The following is a 25,700-nucleotide window of genomic DNA, read 5'->3' as shown; positions in this document are numbered from 1 at the left end:
TAAGAAGCCACATGAAACTACCAGAGTACCTACAAGAACAGCTTGTAAATGGACTCATTTGCTCAAAGAATCTGGGACAACCAGACACAGAGCATGAGAATTAGGGCTAAACCGTCTCACCTTGTAATCATGGACTACGCGCTCAGACACAGCCTTGTCCAGCATCTTCTTGTACCATTCCTGCAAGCGTTTAGGCTTGGGGATCTTCTGGTCCAGTGGGTGACAGTGGAAGATGTAGTCATCCCCTTCACTAGGAGGACAGGCCCAGATATGCCCTGTTGTAAACCTGAGACAGGGAGACGAGGAGCCTTTTATATAAAACTGAGCTTTTCATGCAACTAAAAACATTCAGAAACAGCAAATGTAACACAAAGAAACTCTAAGCTCCTGTCTTACCCCAGCCTTTTGACATACTCCAGGTAGCCCAGCAGGATCTCGTGATAGACTGCAGTCCTGAGGTGTCGAGGTTTGAAGAAGTGCACGCTGTCCAGGTAGGAAATGTACACTCGCCTCTGATTGGGAGGAGGGCAATCTGAGCCGTACTCTTGAACGTGCATGCCGAAAAAGCAAACGTCCGCTCCGTCAACGTCCTCGAATGCAAACAGGGCTTTCATCCTGTACGGGAAAGACTCGGCCATCTCTCCGTTGTCCACAAACCTGACAGGGAACAAAAATAGGTGAAGAAAACTGGCGTCAAACATTATCAGCAAATGAAGAAACTTGATTGTGGCACGTGTGAACACAGACTACAGCCATGCAGCGCTTTTACCGAGTGAGCTAAAATCTGGTTAGGACAAAACTGTCAAAGCCAAAGGGGTTGGATGTTAAATGAGACGCAAGTAATCACTGAAATCAATTCAGATTGCAGCTTTCCTCCTTCTCGACTTGCTGGACACTTGTTTTAATCTTTAATCTCCTCACTCACTGCTGAGTCACCTCTCATCTTCCCTTTTGATAATCTCATAATGATTTGCCTCTTCGCTGTGAAACATAGGGAAGTATTCTTCTCACTGATTCCCTCAAGGATTCATACATACTTGCAGAGCCCGACAGAATATTTGGTCATTTAAAACGCTGATATATTAGCTGATGTTTTTTTTATTCATTTCAGACACACAAAGCAGACACAGATTTACCCAACATTTGTTATCTGTAGTTTTTCTTAATGAGTTCCTACTAAAATAGTATGACAATGCAGTTTAAAATATTGTTTTGAGCGTTTATCGGGTTTCAAACAAATGATATTAACAGGGAAGGTGCAGAGTGCCCCCTAGAGGACAATATACACAACACTACATCTCATAACCTTGTTTAGGATATTTCTCTCCTATGTTTTTTACTTTCATTTTCATTTATTGACCATTACAAACACTGATATAAAGAATGATACCGATAACATCAGTATCAATATCCACCGATATATCTGCCACACTGATATATCTGCTCTAACTCTATGTAGAACAGGGATCAGTGTTTTCTCACACTTTAAATAATTTTTCATTGTTCCTGCAAAACTGACAAACACGATCTTAACTTATTACCCTTCACTTACATTTTTTATACACAAACTGATATTTTTGTTAATACATGTAATAATATGTAGCACCTCAAAACTTTCACCTACCAAAATCACAGCTTAATAACTCCTCCCATAGCAATTAGGATTTTCCATGGATTCCCACCTCTAATCAGTAATTACGTTCCCCAAAAACCTGCAGCAGCAGTGAAATTTAACTGTTTACCTGGACTTCATTCCCGGCTTGACTTCAACCACCTTGTCTGAGACATGGACCACACGAATGGTGACCTCTCCAGACTCGGGATGGTTTTGCCGCTTGATGTAGTCGTTCACGCGAGTTTCTAAAAAGTTCCCCAACTTGGTTTGAGGAAGCCCTGCGGACACAGAGAAACAGGTGTGACCAAATAACAGAGCTGAGAGGTACCACTATTCTCACACTGTAGTTTTTGGTGAACAAGTATTTTAACTTCTTTGTTTGTGAAAAACTGGCAGCAGCTGTGGGACAGAGCCTTCATTCATTGAAAACCTCCAACAAATATCTACTACCTTGTATCCAGAAAACAGACCTCCATACAACACATCATTTCATCAGCCTCACTCCAGTATAATCAATCTAATCTTTTGTCCTCCATTTGTTCAGTTTCCTCAGGTTTTTAAAGCACACACTGCACACCCCACAGAGATATGGGAGATATCTCAATGAATCAACTCATTGGCGCAAAAACACCACTTTATGTCTGCCAAACGGTGTTACTGATGGCATTATCATATATTAAACTAAAGATAAGGGAACAAACAATGTGTTTTTGTGACAGGCTGCTAGTAACAAAGTGTTTAAAGTAGGGGTGGAAATTTAACACATTAATTGCAATGAATTTGAAAATATAACGCATTAAAAAAATAATGCATTTAATCGCACTTTGAATTCCTAGCTCAGGGGAACTTTTGTTGATGCACGATTTCCTGGTATACCGATTACACTGATGCACACATCAGAGCTACAAAGCATCAGAAAAAAAGCGCATTGCTAGGACTGATGGGAGGCAAATTTCATTTCAAAAGACTACCTGATCGAACTGGACCTGAAAAAGGTCAGATGCAAGGACTGGACTGAAAAAGCAGCCAATGTCCAAAAACTTTGAAAGATGAAGAAACTGCTGCTCAAGACCACGAAAACGCAAAAAACTAAAGTCAGGACAGTCTGGATCATTGGAAAGCAAAGTGTAAAGAAATGAAGGGAAACTCAAGTTTATGTATAGGATGGCATTTCTAAGTTAAATGTATTTATAAAAACACTGAGAAATCCCTTCTTTCAGAATGGATGACTAATGCTAACCAGGCATAGTTTTCTGAGTAAAATCCAAATCTACATCAAAAAACAAAAAAGAGCCACGTGTCACAATATCCTTAGGCTATGTTCAGCATAAACATCCCTACACAGCAGGATACTCTCTACTTTCTGATACACACAGACTAATGATCCAGTGTGTTATTACTCCTAACCTTGTTGGCAGCTTTCTTTACTGTTTTTCTGAGTCTGCTGGTGACAAAAACAACACCATTCTAGTAACTTTGCACGATTTACAGTTCAAAATAATCCTCATTTATCCTACAGCGTATAGCAGGGGGGTAATACTGAACAGAATTGCAGAAACGGGTATTTAAAAGAGTAAATAAATGAATTGCACTATCATACTGTCTGCGATAATACTGGTGTAAAGACATAAGGTTATATTAATGCTATGACAATGCCATAGATTTACACTCCCTAGTGCCTGCAACAATTAGATGATCCTGAGCATTCCTAAAAACTGTGTCAGATGATGACTAAGTAGATATAAAGGACACTGCCTCAAAAACATCTGAAGTGCAGTGCTTTTCAAAATATACAAGAAACGTGTTCCTGCTGAAGGTGAAAACAAACTTGTTTAACCACTTGAGGCAAAAACCACACCGTCGAGTATAACCAGGCTACGAAGGAGGAGATACTAACAGCTGCTGATGTGCAACCCAGATGTAAACAAAAGAGCCTGCCGAGCACCGCTGGAGCATTTGTGAGCTGCACTCCACATGACAGGAAGAGCATACAGTGGACAGAAATCACTGATGCGGTTACATACTTCGAAGTGAGGGCTTCAAACAGCTAAAAAGATCAAAGATACGACAACCCAGACAGATTTTCAAGGTTAGGTTACTTTAGTTACTGTTGCCTCAATGTCCAGGGAAAATACTACTTTGGCTACTTTTGTGCTTTTAATCTCAGCCTGATCTTTTTGTTAACACCATTATCGTTTTTCTTTTAAAAGGAAAAAATAATGAAATTGTGGACACAAGCGGTGGAAATAAGCTTTCTCCAAAGGGTGGATGGGCTCTTCCCTAGCATAGGGTGAGGAGTTCAGTCATTCAGGAGGGGCTCAAAGTAGAGCCGCTGCTCCTCTACATCGAAAGGAGCCAGCTAACGCAGTTGCCTCTTGGGTAAGGTGTTCGGGTTAGGGATGTCCTACTGAGAGCAGGCCCCCCCGGGGGAGACCCAGGACACAATCTCCCTCTTGGCTGGCCTGGGAATGCCTTGGTGATTCCCCAGATAAGCAGGAGGAGGTGGCTGGCAAAAAGGAGGTTTGTCCTTCCTTGCCCCCGAGACTCGACTTCACATAATTGGGATAAAATGGCTCGATGATTTATTGTTTTGTTATTTTAGATTTTAACTTTGTTTCCTAGTTTTAGACTGGTCGGTCAGTCTAATTTTTTGCCCCTCATCTCTAGGTCACACTTTAAATGAGGAAGTAGAGGGTGGCTGATATTGCCTTGAAATTATATCACAATATTTCACGACAATAAAGATGAAAAAAATATATATATACACTGAAGGTTTTATTCATGCTTGCGTTTGAAACATATATTAGTGGAAGTAAATCCATCCTTACTGCCGGTGACACAAACCTTATTTGTCTAGATTATTTATCAAGATTATGTTTAACATCACTGTTAAGCATAATGTAAACATAAAGACAGTCAACATTGATTTTATTCTGTGGCAAGTTTTGGTACATTTTTTAAATTATATACATTTTTCATTTATCTTCTAAGAGAGGCATTGAATTCATGTGAAGAGAAGATTTGTACATTAGCAGGAATGTAGCACACCAGTCTTATAACAGTGTGAACGCAGTGTTATGTTTATGTGACAGTGCAATAAAAACATTTGTCACTACAATAAATATATAAAAATCAATGACCAATCCTGACACATAATCACAAATCTCAGCACTGATCAAAATAATTGTCCAAGCCAATTTTCTTCTGATTGGTTGCCTCTCTCAAACAGGTGCTTTATTAAAAATATGTGGGTAGGGCGAAGAAGAGAAGCAGAGCTGTAAGGACTAAGCATTAGACGAGCCCAGCTTTATTCCACTTACTTTTGGCGGCGTATTTGTTTTCTTTCCGTGTCTTATTGGCCTTTTTGAGACAGCTGTCACAAACAAATCTGGAAGTGAAAAGTCAACGGTTAGATTTGGAGGTTACCATCAGCTCTGTCACAATAATCAGCAGTGACAGTGACAAAGCGGCTCTAATCAAGACATGACTCGGCCTTTCATGCTAGTCCTCCTTTCTTTAAACAACTCTAATGAGTGGGAAATCACTCACATCTCTCAATTAAAAACAGACCACACATGTAGGGAGGTCAATCTTGGAGGAATGAGTCTCTTTGCTACGGGACTGCCGCCACGCTGTCAGGCATTTTTGACACCCCCACCCCGATATAGCGTTTGAGATTTAAAACTTATTTTAAATCAGTAGCAGCTGGAAAAGTGAATGTCAGCCCCAACATTTGTAGTTGGGCATATTAAGTGATTTTAGTTAAAAAAAGAAAGAAAGAAAAAAAAGAATGGAGATTATATTCCAGACCCAGTCACGCAATGCACTGTGCAGAGAGCGTGTGTGTTCGCGTGTGTGTCTGTGATAGCTGGCTCACCCTGACGGCCATATGGTTTCATTATGGAGGACGCAGATCTGGTGCATTTTACGGCCGCAGTCGATACATTCCACAAGTCTGAGCGGGGAGAGAGCGCGAGGAGACAAAAGACAGACGTTCAAAAGTTAGTACAGTGAAAACATCACACCCGAGGAAATAACCCGCTTGATTCCTCGAGAACCTTTAACACAATAATGGCTCTCAAATGAGTGAAGAAGGGCTACATACAGCTCGGGGTCAAGCGTGTCGTTCTTCTTCCGCTGGAACTGGTCTTTGTTGATGGAGCTGTGGGAAAAATCAGAAAGAACCAGCTGTAATCAACTCAGCCCTCTGCAGACTGCAGGCTGCGTTTCCTTCATTCGGAAACGTTTACAACAAATTCAAAATGTGCCCACTGCCTCAACACTTCCCCTCTACATGCTCTCATCCTGATCATCTGTCATGGAAGACAAAGCAATAATAAGGAAGCTCTTCTAACCCACAGAGCCGCCACAAACTAATCCCGTGCAGCTCAACACTGTTTAATCCTACAGGACTCACTGTTAATTATCTGGACCATTTTCTCGCTCATTCAACAACTGGGTCAATAAATATCAGGACTAGAACTTTGTGACTGATTATTCCATTATTCATTTGATCAGTAAAATCTGCAGCCTGTTTCCTAAGCTGCAAGATGCCACTTAGCGAATGTTTTGCCCAGGCTGAGCTCAGTTTACTACCATGTGTGATAAGTGTGTGGCATTGGTTTTCATTTTGGCTAACAGAAAGCTTCAGGACGATTATGTTACAGTGATATCAAATACAGACGAGCAACAAATCCACACCTAAGAGAAACAAAGACTTAAATTATAAAAAGGAAAGAAGTGAAGATTCTTTCAGCAGATTTTACACCAGAAGTCCTCCCGATCTTGAACTGGAATCTTATGTGTGTTAAGCAAATGAATGAATCACTACAGTGTGGCGCCACTAATAAAAATGCAATGCTTTTACAACAGTAACATTAATTAAGAAAAAGCAGTTTGAGGAACTAAAAAAACAAACAAACAAACAAGACAAAAAAACTGCAGCTCAGCTATAGGTGTACACAACTGGAAACATTTGAGTGCCTTTTTTTGTGCAGTTTTATTTCCAAAGATGTTCCTCTGTGGAGGCATCGCTGCAGAAAAGCTGCTCTGCAGTGTTGGGAGACACTGATGATACCATTTAGAGGACACAAACTAACTTTTAAACTGTATTTTTGATCACTAAATTATATTTTCGTGACGTAATTTAGTGCTGGTCGCTTGCACAATAGTCTTTCACTGCATTCACAACAACCCTATCAAAATCAGTGTGTTGAACTGTGTTTCACTCAGGAGGACAGAAGCATTTCTTCTTAAAAAAAAAAAAACTAAAACAAAATAAAGTTTCCAATAAATTCACAAATATATTTGATAGCCTAAAGAAAAGGAGTGGTTTTCAAGCATTACACAAGGACCTCTGAGATGAAGCAAGCTGTCTTGTGTTGTGCGTTGCATGAAGGAGACAATGTGATGGTACTCACGTCTGAGGCTGGGAGGGGTCATCCCCCAGGGAGACACTCTCGCCTTGGATTTCGTTGAAACACTTCTCACAGAAGTGATACCTGTCAGCAAGAAGCCCATATTTTGGTGAACTACACCGTTCGTCATCAGCACAGCCAATCACAGAGAGGGCACGAAGAAGCAGCCGCCAATCAGGGCAGGACAGGCCAGGGGGTGGACACACAGGAGGAGGCAGAGGGCAAGGTAGGTCGTCGCCGGCAGCCAATCGTGATGCAGGGTTTTTGTGTGGGCGGGTGTTTTGATTTTGCGCGTAAATTTCGGAGTGGATGATTGGTCACACCAAAGCAGGCCAATGCAGACATCACAAGCGTTAAAAAACACAAGGAGGGAGAGAGGGGAAGGAGAAGGGAAGGGAAAAGGGAGGAGGGAGGGAGACGGGGAAAGGGAGGTCAAAATGAATATAAAAAAAAAAAAATTTAAAAAAAAAAAGCGTGAAATAAAACGTTACAGATCAGACGGAGACGATGAAGGGAGGGACAGAGGGAGGAGGGGTCGAGGAGCATGGAAGGAGAAGGATGTGAACAACAACCAACAGAGGACAGAGAGCCAAGGCAAAGCAAAGATTAGCATCAGACGTTCAGTGATAAACAACAACAACAACAACAACATTACAGCAACATGAGAGACCACTAGGAGCTGTGGAGGAGGAAGGGAGTGAGGAGTCTCCATACATGAAAAGGTGGATGAGGAAAAAAATAAATTATTAAATGGTAAAGCAACAGAGACCCATCATCCTTTCTGGTCATTTATAAAGTGGGAACCTTTCTTCTGGTGACGAGCATGACACCACCACCACCTCCTCCCACTCTGCTCATGACGGTACATTTTAGAAAATGTGAAATCAACTTGGTTGTGAGAACAGTGGTGCAACAAATTTAAAAAAAAGAGGAACTGTGCAGGACGACGGGAGCCCACTTTATGAATGACAACAACATGGAAATTAAAGTGGTGAAGTATGGAGATGGTGCCAGGGTAACCATTTGAAGCCAAATTAAAACTCATCTGTGATTGAACTGACTGATTGATGCTATGCTGTAGGAAATATCAGTGTGAGGAATACAACACGACACATACGAGGTGATCTCACTGTCTGCATTGTCACAGCAAAAAAGAAAAAAAGAAATGAGAACTAAGTTCTGCCGACAGCCCTTACCTGTTCTGGTAGCTAAAATAAGCAGCGTCACGTTGGATGGTGCATAACTGTTTTCCATAGCAGCATAGCGTTTGGGGGGAAAACTCAAACTGCAATGAGGAGACAAAAAGAAATCTCATATAAATAAATGTTTAAAAACACACACTAACACTAGATGTACCAGGTTTACATAAAGTCACGGACTGTAAAAAAAGAAAAAGGAAAAGATGGACTTCCAATGGCAACCAGGGGACAACTTATCTGAATTCAAAACTAACTAACACATTACATTTCTTTGCTCCCTTTTCAGCTTCTTCTAATCCTATATCCTAATCCACGCAGTGATGTGGAGGATTTGTCTGAGTGGAGACAACTAAGGTTATTATAATTAACTAAAACTAAAGTAAAACTAATATTAAGATGTGAAAAAAAAAAACACTTTAGTTAACCAAAATAACTATAAAAACTAGACTTTAAATAAAATAAAACTGAAACGATTTTGTGAATTTCAAAAACTAAAATTAAAATGCAGGAAAAATCTTTAGTTTTAGTATCTGATAGTTTGGTTACAAAAAGAACAAGTATGTGTTTAAAAAGTTGTGTTTTTATTGCAATACCTGCCTCTGACATATGCCCTCCATATAGTAATCATTAAAAAGACTAAGGTTAACACTGAACCTAATAAAAACTAAAATGCAACATTTTCAAACAACAAAAACCAAACTGAAATAAGAAAACCCACTCTGGAAACTACCTGAAGCTCAACTAGATTCAAAACAAAAAAGGTTCTATTCAGCAGGTTTGATCTGCAGAAATGGTAGATAAAGTTTTTCACTTATTAGTCTACACCTGCAGACACACAGGAACGATAAAAAACATGGTTCTGCCTCACCTTCCTCCCACAGCAGTACCCTAGGCCCTGCATGACGGGATCAATCTCCGACTCGAACACCTCAGCCAGCTTGGAGCAGTACTTGTAGACGCGGGAGGTTTTGCGGTTGTACAGCCAGGCGTTGTTGAACATCAACCAGATGTCCTCTATATACTGCCACGGCTCCTGGTATTGCCCCGTGTCCAGCTTCCGCTTGATGGTCGACAGGTCCATGGGGTTCTTCACGATGTCAAAGTAGTCCTGGTTTGGAAGGGACGCCGTCCAGGTAAGAATGGCAGGTCAATGTAAAGTTCAGGTAGTTGAGAAAGATTTAGAAGCAGGGAGAGAGGAAAGAGCAGCGAGATGTGGGAGCATTTGATCACCCAAGGGAAGAGTTTGAGAGATGGGGAAGAAGAGTACGATCAAGGTCATCGTCGTCGTGGTCATCAGGTGAAGGTGCGATGACGGCGTCGCAGTCAACCAGGCGGGACCAGAGTAGGGAGAGAAGAGGGTGCAGGGGGACAATGTTGTTGAGCGCTGTAGAGAAGAAGGTTCGCGTGCAAACAGAGAGACATGACAACTTCTGCCCTCCAGCTCTCTGCCTTGCACCCTACTTTAAAAGTCAAGCTGTCAGCTCATACACCCATTTAAACACTACCTAAAGATGACATGTAAACATAATGCAAATGACACCCAGTAATGTGACTTCAAAATTATTATTTATCAATTTGCTTTGGGAAGTATGTCGGCTCATTTTGCCACACAGCCGGGGGGAAAATGAGTCTCTGGGTTGTGATCAGGGTGCAAAACCAAGAAGAACAGAGCAGCGGCAAAAGCAACAAGGCAGACAGAGATAAACTGTTTCTAGCAGCCGAGTGGTCGGCGTCAGCTACGCTAGCAGCACGAGCGGCAATATGTTGGCTGAGTTAAAATCAACAGGGCTGAGGTGAAGCAAGTGAGTGTGAGAGGAGGGACGACTCTCTGGGTTGTTTTTCTTTTCCTGTCTTAGGCATTCTGCTTCTCCTCAAACTAAAACACAGTTTGAAAAAGAGGCAGAGAGGAGTGTCAGAAGAAAGGAACCAACAAGAAAGGAGGTCCATCGGCTCTGAGTGAAAACACTCACAAGAGGAAAAAAAACCTGATAAAAACAAACAAGCAGTGCCTAATTTCTATTACAGGGCCGAATATATATCACAGCAATGTGCTTTATTTTGTTTTTTTATTAATCCAACCTATTGTAAGTTACATTCCCCCCCCAAAAAAAGAGCTGAATGGTTATTCAGCAGCAGAAAGTTACATCCCTTGAATGTGGGTGCTCCAGAAGGAGATGTGAGCCAACAGGCTTGCTAATCACTGCTGTTTATTAATGTTCATATTTGCAGTGGGAGGACAGACACAGTTGCTCCGATTCAGAGTAAAAGCATCCTGAATCTTATCAAGTAGTCTTCCCTCCAAATTGGACCCACTGAAGGTCTCCCACCTCTACACACTGCCCACCTGAACACCGTTACACTACTACTGGTGAGGAACTGAACTAGAAAGCTAGCAATGGGACACTACCACGATGATGATGATAATGATATATTAAAAAAACATTTTTTGAAGCAATGCAACTTTAAAACTTGATGTCAAATGGCAACAAATTAAAATACATAAATGAAAGCGACTGGCTCGTGAACTGCAAATCATCCAGAGTGTATCCCGTGCAAAGTCTTTATTTTTAGGTATGTGTAATATTCTTTCAACCGTTTTTTTTCTTCTTTCTTATATTATGAAGTTTTTAAATATGGAGTTAAAATACATTTCAGCTGTTAATACCTTCTGATGTTGTTTCATATTAAATTTGCATTCATAAGAGCCACTGCTTTCATTTACAAATGGCAAAAAGTAGCATACAAATACAAACACGTAAACATATGACATGCAGTGGGGGAAAGAAAAAAAAAAAAAAAACCCAACAAAAACATTGAGGTAGGAGTACAAAGTAAAATTAAAGTGTGGAAAAAAAAAATACGAAAAGTATGAGAAAGAAAAATATTTAAGATGGAAGAAACAAAAACAAAAATAAGCTAAATTTTGAGAGGAGTTGAAGCAAAATGGCAGCCAGTGCAGTCCCTTACCAGGTTAGTTTTGTTACTAGTTCGAATACGTACGGGTATTCCCAGTAACTGGGGGTCCACCGGCTGACGGAAGGGAAGGGACTCCGGGTCCTGCCGGTACAGAGATTCCAGGGTGGGCATCAGAGCCTGACGCAGCTCCTCGGGCTTAAAAACTGGAAAAGGAGAATCAGTCAGGGAGTGGATCAGGGAGCGGTCAGTAACCCCCCCCAACTGCATTATTAAAAGAGGACATCTTGTGCTCATTTCCAGCTCTGTGTGTTTATTCTTTAATTTATTCATTGTTCATTTTCTTTCTGTCTGATTTTGGGGGGGGGGGGCAATATTTCCTAAAAAGGGGGAAAAGAACAGAACCACTATAATTCAGGAATAATGGGTGCAGGCTTAAGCAACAGCTTGTGTGAGACTACCACTCATACATAATGCAATGTTTTGCATATTATTCTGTGGTATGATGCACAACACTGTTAATAAGCTACGACAGCCTTCGCTACTTCACATTCACAGGCCAGCACTGTCAGAAACAATGATAAAGTTTACAGAAGTTCATCTTTCTCCTCGAGTAGATTCATGTGATTTCAACTTATTTCTCGATGACAGTGCTTCACATGAGTCACAGTTTGTGGTTACACAGCTGTCATTGTGGAGATGCTACAGCTGTTAATCACTAACAAAGACAACAGTGGATGCTTACTTTTCTTCTTGCTCTGAGTGTTAGCTGGGGAGCTGTTGGTGGCTGCTGACCCTGACCCTTCCTCTTTCTTCACTTCTGGCTTCTTGTCTTCACTTGTCGCTACTGACGATGACACACAAGATGAAGACGTGTCCATGGGCTCTCCTTTGCACCCATCTCCTGATGGCTTCTCTTTCTTTATCTGAGAGAAAGGTTTGTGTGTCAGTTAACAAATTTCTTTATCAGAATGAAGACTAAAAGAAGACTAAAATAAAACATCAGGAAGTTCATTTTGAAAAGCCTCACCTCTGGTTTCTCCTCCATCTTCACATCAGCTTGACCCTTTCCCATCTTCCCCTTTCCGTCTCCTTGAGCATCAGCTCCTTCGTCGTCCTCTTCTTGTTTCTTCACCTCCATTTTCACATCTTCCTGGCTGGGAGCAGGGCCGTTGGCTGAAGCGAGCTGAGAGGTGGGATCAGTGCTGCTGGTGACTGATGCTGGAGAGCAAACCTGACCATCTGCTGTCAGAGAAGGCTTCGCAGATAGCTGAGGCAGAGCAGGCAGAGATGGAGTGAGGTTTAGAAAAGGCAAGTTAGGAATCACAAACGGGACACGTGCCATGTTATGTTGGGTTTACACAGTCATCTGCTAAAACTAAACATGATGATTTTTTCCCCATATTTCCTGTGAGTACAAAAAATAAGAGAGTCAGATAGGGAACCAATTCAAAACAAAAAGCTCACAAAACTTAGGGGAAGAATGTGGAGTAAGAGCAGACAAAATAAAGAAAGACTAATCTGCTCACCGGGGTCTGTGGCTGCTGTGATGGCACGTGAGCATTCTGATTCAGCACTGAAGAAGTCTGATTTGTTTGAGGGCCCGAGGAGGCCGTGTCCCCAAGTGTCTGCTGTTGAAGTTGATTAGCTTTCTCAGAGTTCATCGTGTGCACTGATGGCTGCGGCTGCGGGGCTTGCTGTTGCTGCTGCTGAGGGTGCTGGGGATGGGGCAGCTGGGGTGTGCTGGGGGTCTGCGGCTGCGGGGTCTGACAACCAGGTAACCTCGGGGGCGTCTGATGGGGTTGAGGTGTTAAGCTGCGTGCTGGTGACGGGGAGTTTGTTCGCATAGGTGGACAATGAGGGAAAGCGTTGGACTGGTTGGAGGATGGAGGCAGGTTAGGCAGAGACCCAGTGCCACCAGCATTCACAGACCCCATAGAGCCTACGGAGGCTCCGGAGCCTGGAACAGAAGGGGCGGACTGGGGAGCGGGGCTGCTGGCTGGGTGGGATGGCGGTGTTGACATCTGGTTCTGATGCAGAGAGTAGGACACAAGATAATGTTTAGTCATCCTCTTTGATGAAACTTTATCATTCCAAATTTGTTACAAAGTAATGTCACTCTTCAACTCAGTCCTTACCACATGCACAGCATTCTGTGTTCCTGACTGATTCATACCAACGGCACCAGCACCAGGACCAAGTCCTGGACTGGACCCAGGAAACTGGCCTGGAGGGAGGTACTGGTTCTGTAACGGTGTGGCGTTAGGCTGACTCATCCTCGTTGTTCCCATACCCATCTGGAAACAAAACAAGTCACGTAAAGTCTCATGTAAGCTCTTCTACTGCAGTTATAGCTTTTCACAGCACATGAGTCAATAAATGGTATTCATATGAACCCAAATGACAGAGAATGCAACAGTGATGCCAACCTGGTTCAGCGGAGCAAGAGGAGGCGTCGACCTCTGACCCATCGACTGCATCCCACCTATCTGACCAAACTGGTTCATTCCTAAAAAAGAAAAAAAAAAAAAAAAAAAAAAGGACAAAATCGAGGCATGTGAAAACACTTTTCACTGGGCATTGCTGTAACTTGCACTGTTTGGATTATGCATACATATTAAAGAAAGTGATATAAAGAGTAAGTATTTCCTGGTCGTGGCAGCGAGTAATCTCATTTAAATTTGGCTCAAACTTTTTCTGAAGATGTTTAAGCCTTGGTTCACAAAGATTAGAGTGATAACCATATTAATAATATAGATTATCAGCAGTTTATATAAGGACATTTTTTTTTGGTGGAAAGTTTAAATTAACAAAAATGTTAAGCAAAGTCTGTAGCTTTTTAAGATTTAACATAAACTGCTGGCAAAAAAAAAAAAATGGCAAAAATGAAAACCACAAACAAAATTCGGCTCACCTCTGATGATTTGGGATGGCAGCAGAGAGAAAGAAATAAATATCTGCACATAATTTGGGTGAACCAACCCTCTAATGTAGCTCTCTGCTAAACATTTCCACAATGGGGAAAAGCCATATCTACTTCCTGATTTCTAAATTTTTTTAAATACTGGTCTAGAACTCCTGTCTAAAATAAATACAGTATATGACATTTACTCAAGAATCCATTGATTTTAAGTCATTTATACTTGTGTACCTGCTGGATTCTGCATCCTGTTGACCATCTGATTGGGGCCGGGTGGTCTGACCATGGATGGATCAACGTGAGGCCCATCTGACAGAGCAATAACGAGGAATCAAAGTGAGCTCCTTGTCTACTTCAAAATTACACCTTTGCCTCTGGACTACATTTCATTTTTGAGAAGGAAATTTTGTGTTTTGTATCTTGTACCAGGCAAAGATGTGACGGGTGGCAATCAGTTTGACTATTTGTATGCCAGCAGTATTTGTAGACGAGTGTCTGACTGAGGTATTAACATAATGTTTACTCACTAGGTGGTTGCCCCGGCGGCATGGGAGGTTGTCCCATGCCAGGAGGCCCCTGTGGGAGGCCCGCAGAGGGTATGCCAGGCTGGCCAGGCATGATGCCCTGCTTCTGGAGCCGTGTCCTTCTCTTCTCTTCCAGCTCTTTTTGGATTTTGTAGATCTTCTCTGCCAGCAGGTGGTAGTACTCCGCCTAGAAGAGTCGCAGCAAGTGGATTTTACAGGATAAATCCCAACAGCACATAACACTAATGTATGTAAAGTTATTTTTTCTATATCTGCCAACTAATAGTCACACTGGATTCTTACCCTGCTGTTGGCTGACTCATACATATCCCCCTCTACTTTTCGAGCGTAAGCCACCAGATTATCCATCCGCCGGTCCTTCAGTGCAGCTGGGTCAGGAGTGGGGAAGATGGCCTGCACACTGCTCCGATACACACACACGAATAGGAAAAATGTGCATCTACAATTACGTTTACACCGACTGTTGGAAATAACTTGTTTATTCATTTCATTGCCTCTGTTCTGTTGGAACGTTTGCAGGACACAACAGACTCACAGCTTGTGGACAAGGTGGTTGCGGAGGTCTTGTGTGATGTCTTCATGCCAAGACTTCCTCATGCCTCCAGCAGAAGGTGAAGTAGCCGTGGGCAAGGAACCAAGGCTCCCCACACCATCATTCATCAGACTGAGAGAAATGACAGATGAGTTAGTTAAGGTCTCAGCCAGCGCAACCCGAATGAAAAAGTAGTAAATAGATGTGGCCAATGAAAGGCAGTCTGACCTCTGCGCGTTCATACAGTTGTGAAACATGGCATCTGGCAGTAGCGAGGAATGCTGGTTGGAGGTCTGCACCCCAACTCCACCGTTCACTCCCATAGAGTTTCCCCCTGGAAAGAGAGGGTTTTGGAGTTAGAATAGAAAATAGGAAGTAGACTAGTGTTTACCTTAGATTTTAGAGTGTACTCACACTACACTGTCTATATCGTGCCCTATCACATTTGTCTGATAAAGCCAGGTTGGTCTGACTAGTGCGATCACTGTGCACCGATCCCAGTACACGGTTCAGTTGGACCCATATATGGTACGCATCTGGTGTGATCGCTAACCACGCCAAAACATAAAAACGTCACGCTTTTACAATGACAGCTGGCACCATGGAAATCACTGTTAAATAATTAGCAAACCTTTAAGGCACGTGAAAAGACCGTTTCTCACCGTTTATAAAAACGTCTCAGCTTGAGCTACAAAAATCACATTGTGCTCTAAAAAAAAAAAAACACTCCTTGAAAGTATGTATGTGAGTGAGTGAGTGAGTGAGTGAGTGAGTGAGTGAGTGAGTGGAGCCGAGATGCCCAGACAAACTGAAGTGTACTTGGGTCTGGATTGTTAAGTACAGTGTGAATATAGGCGGGGAAGAAATACAAACGATGTTAGCATAGACTGTTGCATTCAGCGTCACTGAAATGTAAATTAAACTTCAGTGGAGAGCTGTAAAAGATTAAGGAGGAACTAAAGAACACTCAGCATTCACCAAAGACTTGTAAAGTTACATGTTTAGGCCTCTTTCATAACACCTGAGGCAGCGCCAGCAACTGATGAGAAGTTCTGAACAACTTTAAACAGCTCATTCGAAGTTTCCGAAAAGCTCTACTTAAACATTACAGGGCTGCTTAAGTTGTTCCCCAAAGGTTAAGGACATCATATTCCTAGCAGGTTTCTATATACTAACCCATGCTGTTTACAGTCCTAATCCCGGGCTGTCCCTGCAGCCCCTGGTTTGGCACGCTGGCCTGCGACGGCTGCTGTGGCATCTGGTTGCCCTGGTAAGTGAGGCCCAGTGCAGCATAGGCTCTCTCTATGGAGCTGGGGTCGATCTGGTTGGGAGGGTTCAGGTTCGGTGCGTTGGACTGTCCTCCTGGCACACCTGAACCCAAGGAGTTCACTAAACCCACCCCAGCACTGTTGCCCAGAGCTGTGGCAACAGGAGAAAGAAACAGAGGTAACGGGAGATGAGTATCGTGAATTCTAGCCCACTGTGATGCACTTTATTGTTTAAATTAGAAATAATAATTAATTAAGGAATTAATGTGCAGATACAGCCAAAGTCTGAAAAGGACTCACGCTGCTGATTCCTCTTGTCCCCAGCATTTTTCAGTGGCAGACAGACAGGACAGTCGTGTCGTGTGCAGTTCTTCCAATGAGAAATGATCTGTCTGGATGAGGCACAGTGCGCCACTGGAGGAGAAGACAAGAGTGAGGAAATGTTTTAGAAAAGGAAATAAAAGATGAAGAGTAAAAAAGATGGGAGAGCAAGTGGAGGGAAACGGTGTGTGAAGAGTGAAGGCAAGAGATGATTAACATGACAAGGATGAACAAAAAAGCAAAATAAGAGCCAAAAGATAATAACTTATTATATGAGTCACTCAGTAAAACAAAACTACGTCCAGATGGAGACTCGGTGAGACAAGGAGAGGAATTACAGTAAAACAGCCAGCTGAAGAGAAAATAACTCATCCTGATAGAGAAAAACTGGGAGGCAAACCAACAGGGATTAAAAGAAAATATGTAAAAGAACAAGAGAAGGGGAAAAAAGTGTTGCAGATGCATGACACCATCGTGTTTATGAGATAAACCACACACCATATAAACTAGCCATCGGTGTAATTCAGCAGACTCACCCTGGCAGGACTTGCCAAGCTGGCAATGAGTCATGTGGTTCAGCACGTTCTTCATGGTGCGACAGTGAGGCAGGTTGCACTGTCGTACCTCTCCGTTGGCCTGCTCCCTCCGCTGGCATTTGTGCGCGTGCAGCAAGAGGACCAACTGCTGTTGAATCAGCTTCCGCTTCTCGGGGTCTGCAGTAGGAGGTGTGGCGCCGGGTCCCGCCCCCACAGCATTGAGTCCAACCTGCACCCCTCCCACTGCTGCTGCTGCCCCGCTGACCGACACACCGCCAACTGGTCCAGGCTGCTGCTGCTGAGGAGTCGTCTTAGGATGGAGAGTAGAAAAGAGGCACAGGCCACATTAGAAAGAATTATCCACCACAAAATGATCACTTTCAGTAACCAATCTTATAACAGTTGAGCACCTAGCAGCTAAAGATCCATGCTGCAAGAAGTCTCGGAGCATCTTTGAAACTGCAGTTTTTGCCACAAGTTTCAGAAGTTTAATACACTCGGTAAGATCAGGTACTTGATTCAACAATCAGTAAACTAATATGGGAAGAAATGAGGAAAAAGTCTACTTCTGAATAATGCTTTCAGCTATTTAATATTTAAATACAGCAGAAGAATCTAAAGCACGAACGAGCCTGCTGAAAAGCACAAAAAAGGCCAGTTTTTAATTAGAGCCAAATGGTATACAGCATAATAAGTAACTCTGTAATGTGACCGCAGCAGAGCAGGTGACAGCGCCCAGCTGACTTCTGATCATCTCTCTTGGCTAATGATGATCAGTGCAGAACATCCACCTGCTCATTTAATTGGAAATGTGAATGAACTCAAAAATTGGGGGCAGCTCTTACACTCAAACACACAGACTAAGTTAACAACCTGCAGTGAGTCACTGCAATCTGACACTACACTCCTGAGGCTTTTGGTTGATCTTTATGATGATTCATCTCTGTGAAATAGGTGGGATTATTATAAAGGTGATCTGAGCTACTTATTTACCAAAAACTCCCTCCACCACAACTGTGTTCATTAAGATAACACGGGACACAGTCATTTAGCAGAGGCAGCCCATCTTTTCTAAAGAGGTAATGACAAACCAAAAACAAACTGGAAGTCATCAATGAGACCTACAAGCTGACTGAAGCCAAGTGTGGAGACTGGGTGCTGAGATCGAGTCAGAAATATGACCCCATCCCAGTCTGACAACGCACCAACAAAAAATGGGAAAAAATGACATTCAAAACTTTTAAACCCCCTCTCCCCAGTGACGCGTCAGTTTTCTTTGGAAGAGCCCAGCACATAAAAATCACAGCTTAGCTGCACTAACTTGCAGTATATTTCTTGCACTGACTTAATAAATGCAGCTCTGTCAGGGAGTATGACAGATGGTGTTAATTATTTGTTCAGCGTGGTTTGTAGACAACTTAAAACAAAAAAAAATTTTTTAACAGAGAGGACTTTTACACGAACCCTGGAAATGTGCAGCCAGAAATCAGCAGGCTTGAGCAAATTTGTCATTTTCGGCAGACGTTTTAAAAGGTAACTGAAAACTGTGACGGAAACCCCGAGCTGTACTGCGATGGGGATAAGGGAAAGTTTTGGGGGGAAATAAATAAATAAAATCATTTCAGGTCGAGTCATGCAAGTTATTAAAAATTATTATTATTATTATTATTATTATTATTATGTGTCAGCAAGGCTCTGTGTCAATGTCATCTCAGCTGCTACACTGTCTGGAAGGGAGTAAGACTTCTTGTACGACTGCCAGTGAAAGGCCAATATTTGAAACAAAAAAAATGCTCATCTGGACACTGCCTTTCTGAGTAATTAAAGGCACAAAATAAAACAAATTCCCATCTGGCTCTGGCTCTCAAACTGATCTAGTTTATAAGACACATCATCTAATCGCCTCTGATAGGATGTGTTGCAAATGGCAAATCTCAAAAGCTGTGCAATCATATATAGCAATGTAAAGTTACTGAAGCAGTTCTGTAAAGAATAAGGTAAAAGGTTTAGGCTCTCTGGCGTCTACTTTTCCACCTCCATACATTTGCCAGTTGTCAATATTGGAGGGAAAAAAGCACCAGAGGCAACAATAGTTGGTTTTCAGGGCTTTCAAAGGATATATTTATACAGTAAGGATGACTGTGAAATACCCTCAACACTTTTTCTTCCAATCTGAATCTCATTCAATATTTGGTTTTACTTTGAATCATTCAGAGTTCAAATGTGTGTTTAATTTGCAGTAAGGGCCAAAAGGCTCCTATATGGGCTACAGAGTTTTAAACAGAAGAAAAACCAACAAATCCTACCATCCCAGACATGCCTTGACCCGCTGGTGTCTTCTTCTCCATGCTAAACTGGGCAGCCATATTGCTGGGGAGGCCTGCTTTATTCTGGAGCTGTGGGCCCAGCCCTGCTCCAGGCATCCCCTGGCCAGCGGTCTGGCCGTACGGACCGCCATAGGGGCCCGCGTTGGCCATCATATTCATCTGGAGAGCGGTGGAGAAAAGGGTGAGGGGGTTTAAAATGAAAAGAGGGGGGGGAGGAGACAAGACAATGTAAGAAAGAAGTGTGATAATAAACAGTTTAAAAGGTTACTTTACTTTTCACAACATGTACTATAACCAGACAATCAACACATTCAGTCACCTTTTAAATAACATGACTGTCTGGTTACTGTACTTCACCTCCCTCTCTAAAAATAAACTAACGACACAGACATGATTTATTGCCACCTCTTCGACTTGGAAAACAATTTCAGTATCAGCGATGGTCTTCAGCATCTGGCCAAACTATTCTCTTATCACAGCAGCAAATCACGGCCTAAACTTCAGTGAGAGTGAGCCTTTAGTACCAGCACTGTGAGGTGGGTGGTAACCTGCTGCCATGTGTAAGTGTCTAATTGAACTGCTGATCCCTACTTACAAGCTCAGAGAGAAAATAAAGCAATTTACTGGGTTTAACAGTGCGATTTCCTTTGCGCACATAAGAGACAGTCAAAGTAATAAAAGAAACAAAGCTGCAGGCCTGTTACTCTTGAGAAAAAGTCCCAGAGACGCAAACTAACGCAAAGAAGTAATCCTTGTTTAAAACCATTTAACCGTCTTTTCCGATAACGTCTTTACGCCTCTAGAATAAAAATCACAATCATCATGTGGCTAACAAGTCACCAGCAAGTGGGTTAACCATCGATACCACAGAGTAAACTGTGATGCAGCTGTACATCCAACATGTAACCGCATTTCTATCTGCACCTGTGCTGGAGATGAGTAGTTTTATCCGAGTGGCAAGTGCACAGCTTCATCTGCCTACAGCTTTCCATGCTCTAATCAGACATATACCTCCAGGCTTCAGCAGTAATTTCAAACTTTCATATTTTATATCCATGTGAGGAATTGAACTCTGACATCCCAAAACTGTTTAACCTGCCAGTTTGACCAGTTCAATCTCTTTGAAAAATAGTATTTTAAACACAAATGAGACCTGCTTTAAGTCTGCCTACCTTGTTCAGTGCTCCAGGCTGCTGTGGTCTCATCCCTGCCTGACTCCCGGCTCCCATTTGCTGACCGCCTTGCTGCTGATGTTGTAGGCCATCTGGCAAAAGATTACTGTTGTTTCCCATGCCAGCACTGCCGGGGTAGCCCATTCTAGGTGAGCCATTAACAACCTGGCCCCCCATCAGCCCCTGCTGAGGCTGCTGTCCACCATTACCCTTCTGGGCTCCCACCATAGCTGCTGCCCGATTGTGCGCTCCAACCATGCCGACCTGCTGCATTAATCCAGCTTGCTGCGGCTGGCTCTGGGGAGGCATGCCTTGAGGTCCTCCAGGGGCAACGCTGACACCCCCCATCATCCCCATGGATGCCCCAGATGGCGTGCTATTAGAAGTGGGGCCACCCTGCTGTGGTGCTGCTACTGCGCGCAGGAGCTCAGACAGCTGCTGGTGTTTTGCAGCTGCATCCTGACCACCTCCTCCTCCTCCGACCCCTCCGAGGCTGCTGTGGAGTTGACTGGCATCCCCTCCGTTAGTCAATCCCAATTCCGAAGAATTGATGAGCTCGTCTGGGAGGTCATGCTCCAGTTCAAAGAGTGAACCGAAATCTAGGCATACAGGAGGAAAAACAGAATTATTACCAGCCAGAAAACTAGAGATTTTGTTAACAGGGTTTTTGTGTTTTGTTTTTAATAATCAACTATTAGAGTGTATAGGCAGGAAACAAGACCAGCACTAGCTGCCTCTCACAGCCTGGACCTCTCCCCAGAGCCCCAGTTTGTGGTTTGTGGGATGCCACACATGGAGCCGGGACAAGGCGAGAAGCCGCAGAGGTAAACAGTGCAGCACCTTGGAAGGTGTGTGGATTTGAACTGCAGTTCTATGGTTCAGAGGAACAAACTGCAGAGACGTGGAGGAAGTCATATCTACTGCAACAGGAGGCACATTAAAATCATAACCTGTTTTTAAGTAGAACTTTCATTTAAAAGTGACAAGAGCATTACCTACATTTTTATGGTAGTTTATGAGATGTTGGCACCTCACTAAACTTGAAATTCCCATAATGACTTCTCACTTTTTGGATCAAATACTTCCAAAGATTTCACTGCGCCTCGCATGAATGTATTTGCACTAACAGATCCAACTTCACATACGAGGTGATACACGTCCAGCTCCTCTGCCTGCGACACGCTTTGTTGTTATTATATTTAAAAAGTGAGCTGCACCAAGTGCGGCGCAGCGTCGCCGTGTAGCCAAACAATGGGGACAGAGAACCAGAATGGGCTCTGATAGTACGACCAAAAAGCTAAAAGGAAAAGGCCTCTGAACAAAGGGCACCAAAGAAGACATGTCAAAGTCTGTGGCTTGCTTACTGTTTCGTTTAAACCCGGCAGCAGTGAGAAAATTAACAAAGCTGTAACTTCTGCGGGACAAGGACGCTCTGCCTAACTTATTCAAGTCGAACAATAGCTAGCTTGTATATAACAATAGTTTATTAAAAACCCAGTATGCTTAGCGCTAAAGACACAATAATCATACCGCAGACGGTATTTCTCTTTCCAGGGTCACTGGTTATCGACTGATACTCAAAAAGACTTGTTTCATTGAGGTTTTTGTCTTTGCTAACCAGATGCAGGGCTCAGTTGAGCCGGTCTGGTGGGTTTATCTGCCTAGCTACTAGCTAGCTGCTCGGCTACCCTCACTTTCTCTTAAAGCTGCCTCGAAAAAAACCATATCTTTCTCTAGTTTTTAATCGGGATATCCAAGAAGCCTGGTGCTTAATGTGTCGGCACTTTAATTCTTCAAATTACTCAATTCAAAACTACCTCTACAACTTGAAGCAAACCGGGCTGACTCGCCTCTTCCATTGTTTGGAGGTGGACCCTAATAGTTGCTGCTAGCTAGCCTGTTGAGGCTAACGCATCAAAACACAAGTGCTGGAAAAGTTGTTCCTCTTGCCACAACTATTACCATGTTCCCCGATTAGCGGCCAAAAACTCTCGGATTAAGACTTTAAAAAATAAACAAACAAACAAACTCCCCAAGACAACAACATGTTGCTGTTCGCAAGCAGCAACTTTTGAGCATGTCAGTCAAAGCAACTAATGCAACTCTGCAGGGACTCCGAAAACTGACCGGCAATTTACACACACCTCACAGTGAAGCTGGTTTATATTTTATCCAGCCTTAATAATGCATGCCAAATATTTACCATTTCCATCACTGGCAGACACCGAGAGAGCAGGAGAGGACAGCTTGGGCCTCTTGGCTGAAGGCGGGCCGGACTCCAGAACATTATCGGCCATATTTTTTTGGAAGAATTAAAAATAAAACGCTTTAGATCCACGGAGGGCAAATGCAATCCCCCACCCCCTTTATTTGCGTCTCCCAGTCCTTTTAAGAAACCTTTCTGATCGTTCCCCCACCGCTCGGGGGGGACGGTAGGGGAGAGAGGCACAGCAGTGTTGAGTTCTTTCAGTTCTCCCCTCTCGTTTTTATTCCTCTCTGCAGATATCAGTCCCCCTCCCCAGTCGGAGATTTTGTTTCTTCACAGATTTGAGCAGCAGCAGCAGGAGGAGGAGGAGGAGGCGGCGGAGGTGGGAAGGTGGAGTCGGCAAAAAAGGCAAGCGTGCGGCCCTCTGACAACCTCATGTAGCCTCTTCTGCGACACAAAACCCGTCCCAAGATCTGTCCTCCGGGCTGTACTCAGTCCTGCCCGGCATAGTCGGCGGAGAAAATCTCCGTTTCAAATCCGAATCGCTCCAAGCCGGGTGAGGGGGGTGGAGAGCAATTTGTCAGGGCACAAAAAAGACAACTGCGATCCAACAAACAGAAGCCAGGAGTTGTTTTTTTCCTCCTTTCTTTCAGTCTCCTGTGTTAACTCCAGGAGCCAAGCTCTCTCATGCAACAGATTTCTCTCCTCCTCTCTGATCGGACCTCTCTCAGTGCCACTGATTTCCCTCAGAAGTAAAACAAGGCAGTGGACACGGTTAAAGTTGCACTACAAACAGCCTGCACCAGTTTTAAAGTAGCTGAAGAAATTAGTCAGCTGCACAGAGAGGACGACACGCCGGGCTTACGGTTTCTCGGGTAAAAAATAAGTCTATCGCGGCTGTATATGTCTCACTACATATAACCCAATGATAGAATTCGTCGTGTTCTGCATGTACATGCCGACTTGTTTGTGCACTTAAGTGTTTGACCATGCAAAAGGCACTGTAGTCAGAAAGAACAGGACTCGTATTGCACGTAGTGGTTGTTGCAACCCGCTTGCGCGAGATGTCTTGCAGTCAGCACGGCTGCAAACAGAAGATCTTCAAGACCAAAAAAGAAGGGAAAAAAAATCAGTTCTTGTGCAATCTCCCCACATGCACACTTTATCTCTCCGTACACTTCCCGAGGACGATCACAGCGCAAATTTCCTATCAGCGGGCAGTCAGATTGATCCAATCAGTATTTTTCCTCTCTTGCAGAGGACGGTCTGTTGGGTTACTTATCTTGTGCTCCACAAGAGGTTCCTCTCCTGGTATTTAAAAAAAAAAAAACACTTGAGAGAAAAAACCTCAGATTAAGTCACAAATATCGTCGCTTTTAAGGATGTCTTGGCCACGCGTGGAGGAGGAAAAAAGAAAGAAAAGCTCTGAAGCAAAAGCAGAGGATCAACGGCGACTGGAGAAAAATTGATCAAAATCTGACGGCTATTTCGGAAGCGGAAAGCTTCAGATCGGCACAATAATGTTGACACCCCCTCCTCCTTGAAATATTTTTGGCTGACAAAATCCTCTCATTGACTCTTTGTGATGGTGAATGCTCCCCCTCCGCGTTGATCCTGGCAATTTTTCCCCCCCTTCTCTTTAAACCCGTCTTTCTTTCCACCTCTCTCTTCTGCCCGGCAGCAATTTATTTATATAATTGTCTATGCGGGCTCTCTCCTTCCTCCGCGACGGACACATTATGATTTTTCATGTTGATGTTTTCCCTCCTCTCTTTTTTGGCAGGTTTTTCCCCCCTCGTTATGAGACACAGTCCTCTTCCGCCTCTCCTCCCCGTCTCCGCTCCGCAAACACCCCCTTCCTTGGATTTTTTCGGAGTATTTCCTTCTCATGCATACATATACACATATATATGTCACCGACTCGGTTTTCCCTCCACTGACGTCTTATCGGTTTTCGTGACGCTTTTTCTCCCCGGATAGCACGGACAGGATTCGGGCACTCTTTCGTCCCCCGGCGGTTCCCGGAGCGGCTGTCGTGGGTCGCGGAGTCGCTCCTTCTCTCGGTTATCTCCTCCTGTTTCTGACGGTCTGTCCGCACAAACAAAATGGCGGCTTGTTGTTTCTACTCCTCTGATACGGGGGGAGGGTTTGAGGTACAGCAACATTAGGCGTGAAAGGGGGGAGGAGGGAGCGCGCGACGACGGGAAGAAGAGGTTGTCTTCGTAAATGTTCGGGAGTGTCCGGAAACCGGTTCTGGGCTCTTTTTTTTTTCTCTTTTTTTTTCCTTTTTTCTGAGGATTTTTGCCGATTTCAATCTGCAGAGGACAGTGGCGCTCCACTTTTATCTCAGTCAAATACAGCGGCTTTCACTACAGCGAAAGTGGAGAGCGACTTATTTGACAATAATATTGAAAAGTACAGTTTTTAAACAGGGGTGCGTCCAGAATTTTTTGGTGGCCATATAGGGGCCGCTAAAAATATTGGGGTGGCACACCAAAAACAGAATTTCCAGTTTTATTGTGCTGTTGTCAAATATAGGTTACTTGAAAAACATGGCAACAAAAAGAGAAAATTCATTATATGCCTACTTAATTTCCTGCTATTATCGTTGATATCACTGAAAATAGGTACATAGATAAGATTTCAAAATCTTATCTGGTTTCATCCTGAAAGGAGAACAGAACAAAAGGCAGGCAACGGGATCCAAAGAAGAGCTTTGAATGTCCTTC

General features: G+C 43.3%; 1 protein-coding gene across 4 annotated transcripts in view; it reads right to left on the bottom strand.

The window, feature by feature from the left end:
* The window catches only part of ep300b (E1A binding protein p300 b), a 31,365-nt gene extending 6,236 nt beyond the window's left edge, over nucleotides 1-25,129 (bottom strand). Inside the window, exons 1-26 of one of the 4 annotated variants that reach the window (XM_040005953.1) lie at nucleotides 22,969-25,129; nucleotides 20,766-21,364; nucleotides 19,573-19,752; nucleotides 17,267-17,576; nucleotides 16,710-16,823; nucleotides 16,318-16,560; nucleotides 15,370-15,475; nucleotides 15,145-15,273; nucleotides 14,892-15,009; nucleotides 14,592-14,775; nucleotides 14,296-14,373; nucleotides 13,574-13,653; nucleotides 13,283-13,441; nucleotides 12,674-13,174; nucleotides 12,175-12,414; nucleotides 11,890-12,070; nucleotides 11,199-11,350; nucleotides 9,100-9,339; nucleotides 8,229-8,317; nucleotides 7,036-7,146; nucleotides 5,721-5,777; nucleotides 5,493-5,570; nucleotides 4,936-5,003; nucleotides 1,743-1,893; nucleotides 397-657; nucleotides 121-286 (exon numbers count right to left, since the gene is read on the bottom strand). In XM_040005953.1, coding sequence (XP_039861887.1) covers nucleotides 121-286; nucleotides 397-657; nucleotides 1,743-1,893; nucleotides 4,936-5,003; nucleotides 5,493-5,570; nucleotides 5,721-5,777; nucleotides 7,036-7,146; nucleotides 8,229-8,317; nucleotides 9,100-9,339; nucleotides 11,199-11,350; nucleotides 11,890-12,070; nucleotides 12,175-12,414; nucleotides 12,674-13,174; nucleotides 13,283-13,441; nucleotides 13,574-13,653; nucleotides 14,296-14,373; nucleotides 14,592-14,775; nucleotides 14,892-15,009; nucleotides 15,145-15,273; nucleotides 15,370-15,475; nucleotides 16,318-16,560; nucleotides 16,710-16,823; nucleotides 17,267-17,576; nucleotides 19,573-19,752; nucleotides 20,766-21,364; nucleotides 22,969-23,062 — 4,689 coding nt within the window. In that variant the 5' untranslated portion in view covers nucleotides 23,063-25,129. The remainder of the gene's footprint in view (nucleotides 1-120; nucleotides 287-396; nucleotides 658-1,742; nucleotides 1,894-4,935; nucleotides 5,004-5,492; nucleotides 5,571-5,720; nucleotides 5,778-7,035; nucleotides 7,147-8,228; nucleotides 8,318-9,099; nucleotides 9,340-11,198; nucleotides 11,351-11,889; nucleotides 12,071-12,174; nucleotides 12,415-12,673; nucleotides 13,175-13,282; nucleotides 13,442-13,573; nucleotides 13,654-14,295; nucleotides 14,374-14,591; nucleotides 14,776-14,891; nucleotides 15,010-15,144; nucleotides 15,274-15,369; nucleotides 15,476-16,317; nucleotides 16,561-16,709; nucleotides 16,824-17,266; nucleotides 17,577-19,572; nucleotides 19,753-20,765; nucleotides 21,365-22,968) is intronic. The other 3 variants (XM_040005954.1, XM_040005955.1, XM_040005956.1) reach the window with 3 other exon arrangements.
* Between the last annotated feature and the right edge of the window lie 571 nt (nucleotides 25,130-25,700).

Source organism: Simochromis diagramma, unplaced genomic scaffold (assembly GCF_900408965.1).
Source record: "Simochromis diagramma unplaced genomic scaffold, fSimDia1.1 OVJJ01000510.1, whole genome shotgun sequence".
Lineage (NCBI taxonomy): Eukaryota > Metazoa > Chordata > Actinopteri > Cichliformes > Cichlidae > Simochromis > Simochromis diagramma.
The sequence above is the reverse complement of the archived record's forward strand: the minus strand, read 5'-3'. Positions and strand labels throughout refer to the sequence as shown.